This window comes from Pelodiscus sinensis, chromosome 4, assembly GCF_049634645.1.
Source record: "Pelodiscus sinensis isolate JC-2024 chromosome 4, ASM4963464v1, whole genome shotgun sequence".
NCBI lineage: Eukaryota > Metazoa > Chordata > Testudines > Trionychidae > Pelodiscus > Pelodiscus sinensis.
Genome location: NC_134714.1, coordinates 71,095,911 through 71,111,842, shown reverse-complemented (window position 1 = coordinate 71,111,842; position 15,932 = coordinate 71,095,911). Strand labels below are relative to the sequence as shown.

Below are 15,932 nucleotides of genomic sequence, written 5' to 3'. Positions count from 1 at the left end.
CTGTTAGAGATACACTATCAAGTAGTTTAGTTCCAAAATTGAAGATTAAAATAAATAGTTTTACAAAACCCCAAATGCAGTAGAAGTGTTTTAATCAAACTTCACTACTTTTTGCAGGTCCTCTAAGGGAGAGGAAACGCAGTTTGAAAACTGAATCAAGCCTAGATCAAAATGTTAGACATCTTCACTAAACCAAGCTGTATAGAGCACTCAGCATATATACCACAGAATATTTTTACATTTATGTGGGGTTCAAAAAAGGTTGTGGATTTTAATTTGAGCATGGTTTATAGCTCAGTGGTTTGAGCATGGGCCTGCTATAAACCTAGGATTGTGAGTTCAATCCTTGAGAGGGCCATTTAGGGATCTGGGGAAAATTTGTCAGGGATGATACCTGGTCCTGCTGTGAAGGCAGGGGGACTGGACTTGATGGCCTTTCAAGGTCCCTTCCAGTTCTACAAGATATATATGGAGATACTACCTATATTTTTGTTTAGCAAAGATTTAAAAGCAAGAACCCCTATTAAAAGTACTATGTTAAGGCACTTATATATACACATATACATATAAAAAGCAAAATTTCCCAGGCAAGTACTTGTTCTATCACATTAAATTGAATATAGGAAAGAACCTGAACACAAAATAAGCACACATACACAGAAAACACCTTTTCAAAGAAGAAACTGTAAATAAAGAAGCAGAACATTTTATGAGTCAAATTAATGACTCAGTAATCTCAAAAGGAAATTTTTTAGTTCAAGTTGCATACAGAAACTGCATTTAGTATAGGTAATTTTGATGGTCTCTCTTATCTAGTGCAACAACTCAATTTAATCTAGAACCCGAGAATGCAGGCCAGAGGGGTTTGCCTGCAACCCTGATAGTCACTGGCAGCTGCATTAACTCCAGAAGTGGGGGGCACTGATATTTTAGTGGGCAGGATCACTAGCAGATTAACTAGTTCAGTGTATTCCCTCTGGAACCAAATTACTTTTGTATCTGCCCCAAAGTTTCAGTGGTTACACAGATACATACTGGGTAGCAGTTGGCTCCATGGGAACCAGTGCCAGCTCCTGTCTGCCCTCCTCCCCATGCTGCTGCCTCTGAAACAGAGGCAGCAGTGGGGAAGGAAGGGAGACAGCTCCTGGGGAGACAGTGCATGCTAGGAACCTGAATATAACAATGAATGTTAACTAAAACTCAGGCTCATCCATTAACCATCTACATGGTTACACTTTCACATCCCTACTTTATGCTAAAATAAGTTATATTAGAGGGCAATAAGAGGAAATTGATGTGAAATCAGGGAGGAGACAAAGGAAATAATTACTGCAGTGGCCGGTAGAACATTCTGAATTAAATTTCCAGACAAACAAACTATTTTAAAATGGAGTTAAGGATGAGAATATAAAATGGTCATTTAGAGTGATATACCACAGGATATTGTAATTATCTCCCAAATGATCTTTATATCACTGAGAAATTCATATTTAAATGAAATTTAAAGAGAACTAACATTGCCAATTTCCTATCTGCAGAAAACATTCTTCCCTGCCCCATTCTTTCCTACCCCCTGCCTTCCTCTGTTGCTTGCTTTCCCCCACCCTCACTCACTCATTTTCAAAAGGCTGGGGTGGGGTAAGCTGTGGGTGTGGCCTCTGAGTGAGGCCAGAAATAAGGGAGAGGGCTCCAAACGAAGGTGGTGGGTTGGGGTATGGGAGGGTGAGGGGGCTCTGGACAGGGGTAAAGGAGTTAGGGTTTAGGTTCCAAGGAGTTTGGGTGCAGGAAGTGGTGTAGGCTCCAGGCAGTGCTTTCCTCACTCACCTCCCGGGAAACGATTACAAGCCCTGAGGCTCCTAGAAGCAGGGTCAGCCAGGGAAGCTCCAAGCACTGCCACTGAGTGCCAGCTCCACCCTCCCACTAGCTGGGAATCATGGCCAATGGGAGCTGTAGGGGCAGAGCCAACACTCAGAAGCAACATGTGCAGCCTCCCTGGCTACGTCTGCCACAGGGACATGTTACCACTTCTTGTGACGTGCTGGAGGTGAACGCTGCCCAGCACCCACACTCTGAACTCCCTCCCACACCCAGCCTGTCTGGGACCAGCCGCACTTTTAACAGCCCAGACAGTGGTGCTGACCAGACCCACCAGGGTCCCTTTTTGACTGGGCATTGTGCTTTAAAACAGAATGCCTGGCAACCCTAGGAACACGTTAAGATATGGAAGCACAGTTTGGGCACCTACACAATCTTATTCAGCTGTGTAGTAACACCATGCAATAACCATATGATTATAATTAAAGCATTTTAATCTCAGACTGGAATAAACTGATTTTTAGAAGACACTTCTTTTTTCTAACATGCTTTTAAAAATGGACAAAAGGAGAGGGAAAAGAAAAAGGAGCGTTCACATGCTCCAATTGTTAGGAGATGGGATAGGCTCCTTGAATGCATACATGTAGAAAAAAAAAGTTTTAAATTAAACATGATCTTTGTGGTCAGATATTTGAAACCATGAAGGCTGGCAATCCTGTGCTATATTAGGGTTAGCATCTTTCTAATAGCTGGCAACCAGACTCTGAGGCCCTGCCCCTACTCCACTTTCCCCCCCCAAAGTTCCTGCCCCAATCTTTTGCAGTCTTCAGCAGCACAGCCAACACTACCTGGCTTACCACCTGCAAGCCTCACAAGTAGCTTGGCCCAGGGGCCAGCTTCAGCAGCTGACCCCAAAGCACTGCCTCCCTCCCTCTGCTTAGGATTACAACATTTTCCACAGATCCAAGAAGGAAAAAAGAAAAGAGGGATATCAGGGCTTGTCAAATGGCACCCAGACAGAACAGCAAATCACTACCACACACAAGTCATGTACAACACACCTTCCCCACCCCCAAAATAGCAGATTTTCTTCATTCAAGAGCTCTTTCTATACAGTAATACTCTCTTCAGCCTACAGTTCTCACCTCCATGAGGAGACTCTCTGATATCCCAAATGAGAACCCGGCCATCATCAGATGAACTGGCAAAAACGTTATCATTCACTGGACTCACTGAAAGGCCATATACTGCATCTTCATGTGCAAACACATCCAAGGTCTCAGTGCTGCAAGACAAACACACATTATTTTCCTTCCTTTTGCTGTACATTGTTTCAGGAGGCAATTGCTAGCCATAACTTTGTCACCTGGCAATATTGAGCAACTAGATTAACACTGCTCAAACTAGATATGAAGTTTTTATGATTAAATTAAACAGTATTTGCTAACTAAATACCTACATATCCATCACAAAAAGCCTTCAAAGTGTGCAGGTGGCTACAAGAGTGAGGCTGCATAGCTTACTTATTGCAAAACTTATGTTAAGTCAGTTCCTTTTTCTTTTCAGTCTTTTAAAGGCTAAAAGTTACTAATATACTAGTAATTATAAACAGGATTAATATAAAATACTCAGTTGTGACTAATGGGAACAGGATAAAAGTAATATTTTAAAAATAGGATAAATTCATATAATATTTAAGATGAGAAATGAGTTTGGCCTAACATTCTGTGCTCTTAACAGCTCTGAAGCTTATTACATTCCAAGAACTTCCTAGGAATACCTAGTTTTCATTTCTTAACTAAAAAGGGACAAGGAAGTAGGGAGTCTTGATTCTTTAAATACAAGCTTGCTTTCATGTAAAGATCTGTCAATCACTGGAGTTAGTTGACTGTTAAAAAGAACAGTTTTAAGAAGTCTCAGCTACACAGCTTTCCTTTTGGTATGTCATTTCACTAATTCTTCAGACAGTTATCTTCCAGGATAGGCTACACCTGAATTTCTGACATGGAAAACAAGCTGAAAAAAAGACTTCCCAAACTCCTAACAGCCTTTCCTCACATGTGAGCTTTATCCAACATACAGCAGCAAAACAAGGACTCAAGCAGAGTTTCCTCTCTTGTCTTACCTTTGAATGTCACTTTGAAACAAAGCAAGCAAGCAAGGCAAGAAAAGACAGGCCAGAAGAACTACTTAAAAGTTAGAACAGCTAATATGAGGAGGCTGCTGAATTTGCTATATTTCTTCGGGAACAACCTACATGCAGTCTATCAAAAACTCCAGGGTATAGATAGTGATGTAAGGTAGTAATCGACTACCCGATAAGGATATGCTGGCGGGGGAAGCCGGGGGAGGAAGAGAAGCCAGTGCTGGGTAGAGCTGACTTAAAAGCCAGTTTTCCCCAGCACCATCTCTGCAGTGTGGAGGAGAGGCAGAGCCACAGCATCCCGGAGTCAGCACCACTGGAGTTAACCTGGCTGTGGCTCTGCATTTAAAATATAGTAAGAGCCTAGTGCAGGGCTACTCAACACGTAGCCCACGGGCTGCATGTGGCCCATGGCCCATTTGTGTACAGTTTGGATTTAGCAGGGATCAACATGTGGCCAGTGGGTGGGAGCCAAAACAAAAAAGGAGTCAATATAATGGTCTTCTGTTGATACGTGTTTTAGTAGTTAAATTTCTGGACTGTCATAGCTCATTAAAAGTGGTCATATAGATGGAAATTGGATAAACATTGCATTTTATTAATATCAGCAGAACAGACTTAAATGAGGCCTGTGTGTTGTGTACTCTTGCCTTAATCTTTGTATTCATGCCTGTCAGTGGGAAAGATGCTATTTGCATGTATATTTGCAAGTATATGCAACCACACTTAATCTGCAGCCCTCGGCACGTGCTGTGAGCATCATTGTGGCCCCTGGGGCTTCCAAAGTTGAGTAGACTGGCCTAGTGCATAGGGTTGCTAGATGGTTTCAACAAAAATACCGTACACACTTGACATGACATCACAATCTACATTACATCTTATTTAGAAAATATCGGACGTTTATATTTTCGCAATTTGTTTCCCAAACAGAAAGCTCAAATACCGGACACCTGGCAACCCTACTAGTGGGCTCTTATTACATTTAAAATGCAGAGTCACAGCAGGAGTAATAAGTGCCCTCCCCCCCATCGACTAATTGCATAATCAATGGAAGTTCTATTGACTACACAATTAGCTGATTAACTTCAGACAAGATTTCCTTGAAGGACTTGCTGTACCTAACTTGCTATGACTAATTTGGAAAACAGTTTTGATGGGGGGGGGGGGGGGGGGGGGGGGGAGAAGGGGAGAGAAACCAACCATCTGAAAGTCCCAGTTGCATATATTAAAAAAAAAAAAAATTGATGGAACCAATCTATATGCAGCCAGAATAAAAAATAAAGTTTAAAGAGTGAAATTTTAGAAAATTAAAACCAGAATTCAAAAGTATCACAATGACTTTATTCCCCACAGAAAATGGTGCAAATAACTAGTCCAGTGCTGGAGGAATGGGACAAATATGCTGCAACTGGACATAATTAATCAGAAAATCCAATCTGTAACAAAAGCTCATACCAAAACTAAATAAAGGAAGCACTATATTTTGAACAATCTACGAAAAAAAAAATGCCAATGACAAAGACTTCTTCCTGTGAAAAATTAGGGTGGAAAGAAGGATATATAAGAAAGCTGTGTAAGATTTGAGTTGTTTTGACTTGGCAACCTAAAACAAAACCAAGCAAAAATGTAGAGTATTTGTTCTAACAATGAATGTGAACAGCAAAACATACAGCTGCTGTTATATTTTCTCTTCAGTCAAATGTGAGGAAAAACACTCAGGTGAAACATTTATTTTGGGACTTTTATTCAGCATAAAGACTTTTGAACAACCTTAGCAACAAAGATCTTCCAAATTATGCTAACCAGGACTCAGGCAACACAGATTTAAGGTTTTATATTTCTCACTATTCTTAGGCCCATTCCTGCCTTCTCTGACTTTGTATTCGTCCTTTCATCAGTTCATGTTATTTAATCTTTATTATTTAACACTTTGTGGGAGCTAAACAACACATAAACCAAAACATTAGCCTACCAAGGTTGTATGCTTGAAATCAAATCCAACTCAGAAAAAGCATACACTATCCTGATTGTTCAATTCTAGTATTTAGACAGGATACCACTACGTTAAATATAAACATGGACAGAAAGGTTATCAAGACCTCACAATAGGACTTCTAAAGCCCAATTCTCCACAGCCTTATAGTTCTGATACAAAGTGGGTGTAAAATCCTACAGGTGTGAATCCCCAGTGCCTTGAACCTTGTCTAGTTATTTACACCTGTAAGATTTCACACTCACTTAGTATCACTGCAAGTCTGTAAAAATTGGGCTCTTGGAGCCAGATATTTAAAAGGTATTTAGGCACTTAACTACCCTGGACTTCAGAAGAATTCGGTGCCCTTGCAAAGCCCACTAGGGTCTAGATATCTTTAAAAAAAAAAAAAAAGTGTGGCCCTTCAATTCTATAATTGTTCATTTGGAACATACTACTGATTTTGAGAGAATACCATTGTCCCCCTCAATAAATAACATGAAAGGAAAGGGAAACTCCTCTGCACCACCATGTAATATTTTTATTTCAAAATGTCACCGTGGGTTTGTTTGTTTTTCTAAACCAAGACTAAAATGGGCTTTGTCGTCTAGAACATCAGTTTGGATGCCTCCAGTGACTATGATTAGGAAGCTGAAGCAACAATGGAAACTATGTCTTTACCTTTCAACATCATGGAGTATAACTTGCTCATCATTGCCTATAAAGAGAAATACAAAAACATGTAAAAAAATTCACATATTGGTAATTAAAACTTCATAATGAAAAAAAAAAGTTTTTGCAATTTTTATTTTGAAAACAAAAGCACCGTGAGGAGAGGACCAACCTGGTTGTCAAGTGTCAACACCCTACACATCTACACAGAGGCTCCGAGTCAATTTCTGGTTGTTAACTATAGACACCACCACCTCACAGGAGTGAAAAGTGATATCAAGGCAATATATTTTAAATTGGGCATAGCTGACATTGCTCAGACACTTCAGTTAATTAAGGAGTGTTGCTGATAATGCTCTGACCAGTCTCAGTCAAAATTTCAGTGCATGCATGGATGGAGAATAAGGATGTTAAATAACAGTTAATTTACTAGTAGAGTAGTCGATGGAATTTCCATCGACTAGTCAATAGGCACTTGCACATTCCTCTTTTGAAAGATACAAAAGCCCCTGCTGGGGCTCTTGTACATAACGAAGGAGGAATGCAGAACTCCATGTGCAGCTTGGGGCCAGCGGGAAGTCTGCTGAGTCTGGGCTGCACGTGGCGTGCCAGCTTTGAAATGCCATGAGGAATCCAGGGTCAGCTGATCCCAGGTTCCGCAGAAATGCCCTGCTGGAGACCGGGATCAGCTGGGCATCCCCAGCTGACTCCAGGCTCCATGTGTGGCAGCACCGCACAGCTGTTCCTGGGCTCAGCTGTGCAGCACTGCCACTTTGAAGAGGCAGCAAGGTGGGGGGAAATTGACTAGTCTACTAATCCTTAACATCCCTAGTGGAGAAATCTTTATGAGACCTGACAATGCCCATCACCATGATACTTCCACTGCAATTCACAAAGATAGATGTAACAACATAAGCAGTCACAACAGACAGAGGAAGGACAAACTAGATGCTATCATAATTTTAGCATTTGAGTTGTGAGCCTGGTGCATTCTGCATGTTAGTACCACAATGCTCAGTGCTCTTGGAGTGATAGTATATTGGGCTATAGTCAGTTATGCAGGGGTGTGGACACTGTGACCACAATTACTTTCATATAAAAAAATTAGATAAATCAAGGAGCTGTGTGTGTTAAATACAAGTCAAACGGTTTATATGAACACAGGCCAAGGGGACTGCATCTATACAAACCCCTGCTCCCCCACACGTACCCACAATCTTTAGGGTTGGAAGTTGTTCCTCTTCCCCCATTCTCTGTATTAAATACTAGCAAATATAGGGTTAGCAACTTCTGTTTACAAAATATTCAATACAGCATTATATATTACCATTTGTTTGCAGTGGAAAGAAGAAAGTATAGAACAATAACTTAAGGATCTTAGCCTTAGTCTCAGTGGATCTATCCATCCCATAAATATGATGCCAGCTGTCAAGCACTGAAGCTTGTGACACGTTCAGGAGAACAAAAAAGGATCAAAAGGCATGAGAATCCATTTATTATATGCATTTTAAATGTAAAGAGGACTCCAAATTTTGATTTATCTTATACATGTTTAAAATCTGTTTGCTCTCATGAAACAAAAATGAGAAAGAAGTTTATATGTAACTAAATGGATGCAAGAGAAGCATTTTCCTACATCCACAAGTTCTCTGTAGAGGCTCCTGGAAAACAGACACACAGAACCATCATTCATGTACCAGCATTAAGCTGTGTCTACACTTCCGTTTATATCAGCATAATTTGAGTTGCTCCAGGGTATGAGTAAACCACCCACTGACAGAAGTCACTCCGAGATAAGCGCTCATGTGCACATGGCTATAATGGCAGGAGACCGTCTCCCACTGTCTGCTTTTGCCATTCACAGAGGTGATGCAGAGCTATAGGTATAGACATGCTTTTAGATTACTGTGTAGTGGCTTGTTTCCATGGTCCCTTAATCAAGCCATTTACACATGAAATACTTAGTTTAAAGTCAACTGATGTCTGTGAAATTACACCAATGATGAATTTGTACTAGTTTTTCCAATGACATCGAACTCCACCCAACAGTCTCAGATGACCTGGGAGAGGAAGCCATTACGTAAGACTAATTTCAATTCCTTCGCTATTAAGGAACCGGTTTTCCTCTCACATCAAAAGCTGCAGGAGTAGAGCGGGTAAGATGGGAATGTAAAATGGACATGACTTGCCTCTACCTCTGGTTCAGTTTCAAAGGTGGAAAGAAAACATGAGGACGAGGCCAGAACCACAAGTTGACTGGGTTACATAAGGCACCATAGTAGTTGCTTACTGTTAAAAAAGTAGCACCACTAGGGATGTTAAACATTGGTTAAATAGGTAACCGTGTAACCACTGAAAATCTCGGCAGTTACATGCTACAGGCTCTGCAATATAATGCTTAAATAACTAAGTGTTATACAGCAGAGCCTGCAGCAAAGCTGCCTGTCCCATTCCTGCGGAGGAGGCTTCGCTGTAGGTTCTGCAGCTGGCTCCTCATCCATTCAGCTGCTGCCATCCATTCTAGAAGCAGCTTGATATAATAAACTCTACGTGTGTGTGTGTGTGTGTGTGTGTGTGTGTGTGTGTGTGTGTGTGTATAGATATCTATGTGTATAGATATCTATCTATACACACACACACACACACACACACACACACACACACACACTTAACTTTTTATATATAAAATCTTTTGTCTAAAAATATATACCTGTTTAGAGCAACCTGCCTCAATCTATAATAAACACACTTTCAAGATAAGGAGTATGAACTAACAGGTCCACTTATCTTACTCAAGTTCCCATATTTTAGTTTTTCAATTTGCAAAAGTTACCTGATTTTCTGTAGTTGAACTTCAATTCAAATTACAGTACTATAATGCACAGGGAAAAAACTTGTCCGCTTGCACTTCTGACATCCTTGAAAGGTATGATAGAGCACGTCATAAAGTATGTTTAGCCCCATTTTATAAAAGGACATAAAATAGAGATGTTAAGAGACTTGGTTTACAGCACTGATTAAAGTCAACAAAAATCTCAATTGGAGGAGGAAGTCAAGAGCTCCAAAAAAATGTACAAAAACCTAACTGTATATCTATAGGGTGGTTAGATGTAGGATATTCATTTCTTTCTTCTTTACTAGTCTCGGACTATGGAAGGAATGATCTGCATGGATTTTGATACATATGCAAATATCCAATTTCTGAAGCATGTTTGTCGTCCTCCCCTTCTCTGAAAAAAGTTCCAATATTCAAAGGAGGGGAGGGGAACTAGTGATTACTTCTGGAAACTTCAGAGTGCACAGCCTCCTATGCCAGGTTGCGGGAAGAGTCAGGAGCAATGGCACAGAGCGGATGTCAGTTCAGATACATCCACAAATTTCCCTAATCCTGAGGACTTCTCAGGGGCCAATTTAGAACAGCTCTGGTAGGCCAGTGAGCCTGTGTGTGGGATAGGATCTGGCTCATTGGATTATAAACTCTAAGATAAAAACAGTCTCCTTATATCAAGTTTATTTTCTTCCCTTACCTCCAGAGAACACTTTTGTGTTACCACTGTTGAAAGCCAAGCAAAAGATGTTAGAATGATGCTCCCCTTTCAGCTGCACTGGTTTGACTCTGGAGTGGATGGCTTGTTCCATCTGCCAAAGCAAAACCCGGCGGTCATCCCCTCCTATAAAAAAAAGGAAAGGAAGTCCATGTGACAGACCGAACAAAATGTAAAGTGATAGACGAAAAAAAAAATAAGGTATTTAACACTGTCAGCATTCACATAGGCTTTGCTTGACTCCAGATTAATTTACCACACAGACCATTTACCCTCCCCCCCTCATTGGCTGAGTACACTAATGGATATAAAGAATATTATCAAGAGAACTCCTGGACATTTGGTTATAATTTATGAAAAGCAGAGAAGACAGCAGGTTAAGTCTAAAAAAAAAAATGACATCAGGGGAGGGGGGGCAGAGTCTTTCTGTATCTACAGCAGGCAATGGAAACCTAAGGCCCAGATGTGGCCCCCGGCTTGCCTGGATCTGGCTCCTGAGGTTCAGGGCTCCCCCAACAGCATTGGGGAGCCCACGCTGGTGCTCCAGCTCTCCCCCCACCACACCACACCCACTCCCTCCTGCACTGCTGGAGCACACAAAATCAACTAGCCTAGATTCCCCCTTCTCCCCCCCCCCCCCCCAGTTGTCTGAGGGTAATGCGGGGAGTGTCTTTCTCCTCAATCGGGGGGCCATGTCAGTGAGGGTTTGGTTTTTTTTTGTCTTGGGGTTTGTTTGTTTTGTGCTTCTCACTTGTGTGTGGCCCCCAACTGAATTTTCTGTAGGTCAGCAGCCCCTGAACCAAAAAAGCCACCCCAATTTACAGGTACTATCAGGCTGCAGACACCAAAAGAACCTTGTATAAATTGGGCTGGCTATAGGACAGGATATACAGTATCCAGATTATCAGCATGCCCTCTCAACTTACTGTTAAATATTTGTAAAGGGTAAAAAAATATATTTTCATGGTGAATACCTGTCACAGGCTGGTTAATACGGATAGTCAATAGAACAATGCAGGTTTAAAATCTTTTTTTGGGCAACTCATTGTACTTTGGACCATTAACCTGGTCACTATTTTGAAGGGCAATAAGCCATTCACATCCACACTCAAATATCTGCCAGACAGAGAAGTTGACAAGGAAAGAAATATTAGCTGATTTTCTAAAAACAGTACTGAAACAGTAGTGATTAGACTTCGACTGAATAGCATGTGACAATGCCCACTGAATGTGGAGTGTTTATGACAAGAACATGTTAAAAACATGGTTGTGTGCAGAAGCCGGGCCGGGGGGCAGGAGTGGTTGGGAGTTCCCACCACTGCCCCCGCTCCACCCGGCTTTCGCGTGTGATCACAGGGCTCCCAGCGCCAATCTCATCCCACCTCCCAGTCACTCCTCCACCTCCACCAGGCTTCCATCTGGTGCCCACCCGGAAATTCAGAAAATACCCGACATTGCTCATGTCCAGAATTTTCTGAATTTTTCTACCAGACAGAGGGTGCAGATACCGGACTGTCTGGTAGAAAACCGGACACCTGGCAACCCTGTATTCCCACAAATTCTGTTCAGCTAAAAGAGTGCTTTCCCTGTCAATACAAACTTGAAGAGTTAAGTCAATCAACAGTTAATGCAACATTTACACACACTTCCATCAATTTCAATTCACATTTTACCACCTGCATGACACAATATCCAGGGACACACCGAATGCTCATCTGTAAAATAAATTTGCCTTGACTGCCAACAGCCCAAGCTCATCAGTTAATACTAATGGTTACATGCAGCCCCTCCTCTTGCTGCCTTTTTATCAGAGGCAAGCCAAAGCTCCCCGAGCATGCTGGCTCCCGCTGAGATGCCTCTCCTCCCATGCTGCTGCCTCCCACAGAGGTAGCAGTATGGGGAGCAGGCAAGAGCAGATACTCATGGGGAGCAAGCTTAAATCAGCTCCTCCCTCCCAAGCACCAGTTCCTATAGAGCCACCTCCCCGTGCTGCTACCTCTGATACAGGCAGAAGTCATTGCTTGTAGGGAGCTGGCTTTTAAGCCTCCCTCCCACCTTGTGTAAACATGTAATTGCTGTAAACTTCAGCAGTTGCAAGTTTACAAAAATAAATGCTTGTTAACATCCCTAAATTACCACAGCCATAGTGAGTCAGAGCAAAGATCCATCTAGATCAGTTTCTTGTCTTCTGACAGTGGCCAGTGCCTCATGAGTCAGAGGGAATGAACAGAGAGGTAATCATCAAGTGATCCATTCCCTGTTGCTCATTTCTAGCTCTGACCCATCCAAGCTAATGAATTCATGGAGAGGTGGTCCATCAATGGTTATCTAGTTCTATTTTGAACTCTGTTAGAATTTTGGCCTTCACAACATCCTGTGGCAGGGAGTTCCACAGGTTATGCATTGTATGAATACTTCCTTTGCTTATTTTAAACCTGCTGTTTATTCATTTTATTTGGTGACCTCTAGTTCTTGTGTTATGAGGAGTAAATATACTTCCTTACTTACTTTCTCCACAGTCATGGTTTTATAGACTTTAATGATATCCCCCACTTACTGGGTCTCTTTTCCAAGCAGAAAAGTCCCTGTATTATTAATCTCTCCTCACATGGAAGCCATTCCATACTCCTAATCATTTTTGTTGTCTATTTCTGAGCCTTTTCCAATTCTAATTAATCTTTGAGATAGGGTAACCAAATCTGCATGCAGTATTTAAGATATGGGCATATTACGCATTTATAATAAAGGCAATATGACCTGTTTTCTTATCTATCCCTTTCTTAATGATTCCCAATACTCGGCTCACATTTTTTACTGCTGCTCACTGACTGGACATTTTCAGAGAACTATCCACAATGACTCCACGATCTCTTTATTGAGTACAATAGCTAATTTAGAACCCATCATTTTATACATACAGTTATGTTTTTCAAGTTATATCAACTAGCAGAAAGAGGAGAAACAGAAACAGTGCTCCCTAACCAGCACCTCTATGCTTATGAAAGCCTTAGTGTAGATGCAGCTATACTGCCAAAAGAGTCCTTTTGCTGGTAAAGCTTATTTCATTTGGGAAACTGCTACAAGTTATACTGGCAAGAGAACTGTTTTGGCAGTATAAGTTGTATCTTACTAGCAAAGTTACACCCACAAACACTTTCTAGTGTAGACAATGCCTAAGAATCAATTTGCCCGCAGTCACAAAGTCTTTGGGAGAACAGGACATTGAATCCAGGTGTCTGAATCACAGACTAGCACCCTTACCACTTGACCATCCTTTCCTTAGGACATGGTGGAAAAAGGCAAAGAGATTTCATATTTACAGGTAAAGCTGCCTGAGAAATACAGCTTTTAGCTCCTCTTTGAAGGCAAATTTCCCATGGCTCACTACAAGAAAGTCCAAGAGTCCCTGCTGGACTTGTACACCTATTGCCAAAGTTACATCTGGAAGAGCCTATGGTGGCATGAATGGATGGATAGATGCTGAAGTGTGGAGTTTGTATATTACTGACCCCTTCCCATCTAAAACATTGGGTTAAAAAAACTACTAGTAGAACATGACCAGCACTGTTTTACAGTATCATAATAGCATTATAGATAAGATTTGAATTACCCATGTAAATTTATTGATGAAAATTCCTTTTGAGTTTACATTTGCTATGCTGTTTCTCAGACAGAAGAGGAAGGATTCTGAAGTTTTATTTAAAAAACAAACACACACCAACCAACATCCATTGAATCACTCTATTGACAATTTCTCTCTCTCTCCCTCCCCCCCCCTCCAGCAGCCGCTGCCGCCTACCTCTCTCCCCCCTCAGCCACACTGTCTCCCCACCCAGCCACATGTGCCCCCCCATCTCTTTCAGTGAGTGGGATAGGAGTGCAGGGTCTGGATGGTAGGTGTTGTGCAGGAGGGAGTGAGGATGCAGAGTCTGGCCAGAAGGAAGGGTTCAGGAGTAAGCTGAGAGCAGGGTGTCTGGCCAGCTGGGAGGGTGCTGGTGGTAGGGTGTAGCAGCCGGGAGAGTGGGGGGGAGGAGGGTGGCACACATGACCAGCAGAGGGCACAACCCCCTAGTAAGCTTAGCTCTCTATTATTTGCAGCAGCAAGATATCTTTTATTCAGGAACAGTAACTATTGCCTTTAGCCAGGGAAAAATAAAATGGGTAATTGTCAACAGAGTAAGGCCAGTTTTAGAGAAACTAATAGGCAAGGAACAATGAGACATCAAACCAAGCCAAAGTTACACTGCTCAAGATAGTCACACCCAATTGACAGAAAAAAAAAGAGTAAGAATGGGGATCAAAGATGTCCACTGTTTTTAATCAACTTCAGGAAGACATTTGATTTGGTTTGGAGGAAAGCACTAAGTAGTAGAATCAAATGGAATTCCAGATACGGTAACTGCAATTGCAAAAGAAAGTTATGTACTGAGACTCCTGTAGTACCACAAAAACTGGTGGAAAATTAAGACAAAGAGACTTAGAATCCCATCACTTTTCTTCATGTTCTTAAATTGGATGTCAAGGACGGTAAGCAAGCTCGAGGGCATGGCACTCTATAGTTAAGCTTTTTATTTATTCAGATGACATACGTCTAGCAAATATGTTTCAATTAGTGATTCTATTCTTTACCTTGGAAAACTTGTTTAGTTTAATTTTGGAATAGAGACAATACATAAAGCATTGAAATACAACAAAATTGCAGCATAATAAAAAACAAAAACAAAAACACACACATACATGCACCTAGGACACTTGAGTTCTGATGGTTTCATAAAGGAAGAAGTTAAAAGGAGAATTACTTTACCTGCAAGTGCTGCAGAAATTAATGAAATCATGAAATGGATACAAACAGCACATTTGGTACCAAAGTGATAGTTCATTAAATGAGTGTACTACCAGTATTATTCTATGGTTTTGAAGCAGCTGTATTAAATGAAACTTATCAGAAAGCTGGAAACAGGAAAGATGAGAATTCTTCAGAAGATGGCAGATGTGAAGTGGAATGATTTTAAGACAAATGAAGTTAGGAGGAGAACAAATGAGAAGGCGTGATACTGGCTTCACAGCAATAGAAAATATTACAATTGTTGGGAGAATGCAGAAGACAATCAGATGAAAGGATGCCAGAAAAAATAATGCAAGCACAACAGAGGTCAGTCTGACCTAAAGACAAACGGCCAACTAGATGGTGAGACATCATATGCAGGGACTTTATCAGGCTGGACTTAATGGGGGAACAAGCCCTGGACAGAAATGAATGGTGACACTGTACTGCTCCTATAAAGATATGTTGCAATGAGGTGTCAAAGATACATAACTCCTCCTCCTAAAATGTCCCATATTCTTTCCTTACTATAAGGGTACGTCTAGACTACATGCCTCTGTCGCCAGAGGCATGTAGATTAGACTACCCGGCATAGGAAAATGAAGCGGTGATTTAAATAATTGCTGCTTCATTTAAATTTACATGGCTGCCACGCTGAGCCAATCAGCTGTTTGTCGGCTCAGCGCGGTAGTCTGGACGCGCGGGGGTCGACATCAAAGGCACATTCATTTTCAATAGAACTTCTCTCCCTGAGCGTATCCAGATATCCCATCCATTTAGTTTAAATTAGTACACAAGTCTTTACAGCATTTTACTCACCTCAGCACTTGCTGAACCAGTACAGCTAAGATACAGTGTATTTCCCTTGACAATTTTGTTCCACAAGAAGTAACTAAAATCCCAAATCAGTTATAACTGTGCCACTACAGACAAAGGCACTGAACAGGTGCCAGAGGCCTA

General features: G+C 41.4%; 1 protein-coding gene across 1 annotated transcript in view; it reads right to left on the bottom strand.

Moving 5' to 3' along the window:
- The window catches only part of DCAF5 (DDB1 and CUL4 associated factor 5), an 87,434-nt gene that overhangs the window by 63,045 nt on the left and 8,457 nt on the right, over nt 1-15,932 (bottom strand). Inside the window, exons 2-4 of the mRNA XM_075927343.1 lie at nt 10,130-10,273; nt 6,612-6,648; nt 2,961-3,100 (exon numbers count right to left, since the gene is read on the bottom strand). Coding sequence (XP_075783458.1) covers nt 2,961-3,100; nt 6,612-6,648; nt 10,130-10,273 — 321 coding nt within the window. The remainder of the gene's footprint in view (nt 1-2,960; nt 3,101-6,611; nt 6,649-10,129; nt 10,274-15,932) is intronic.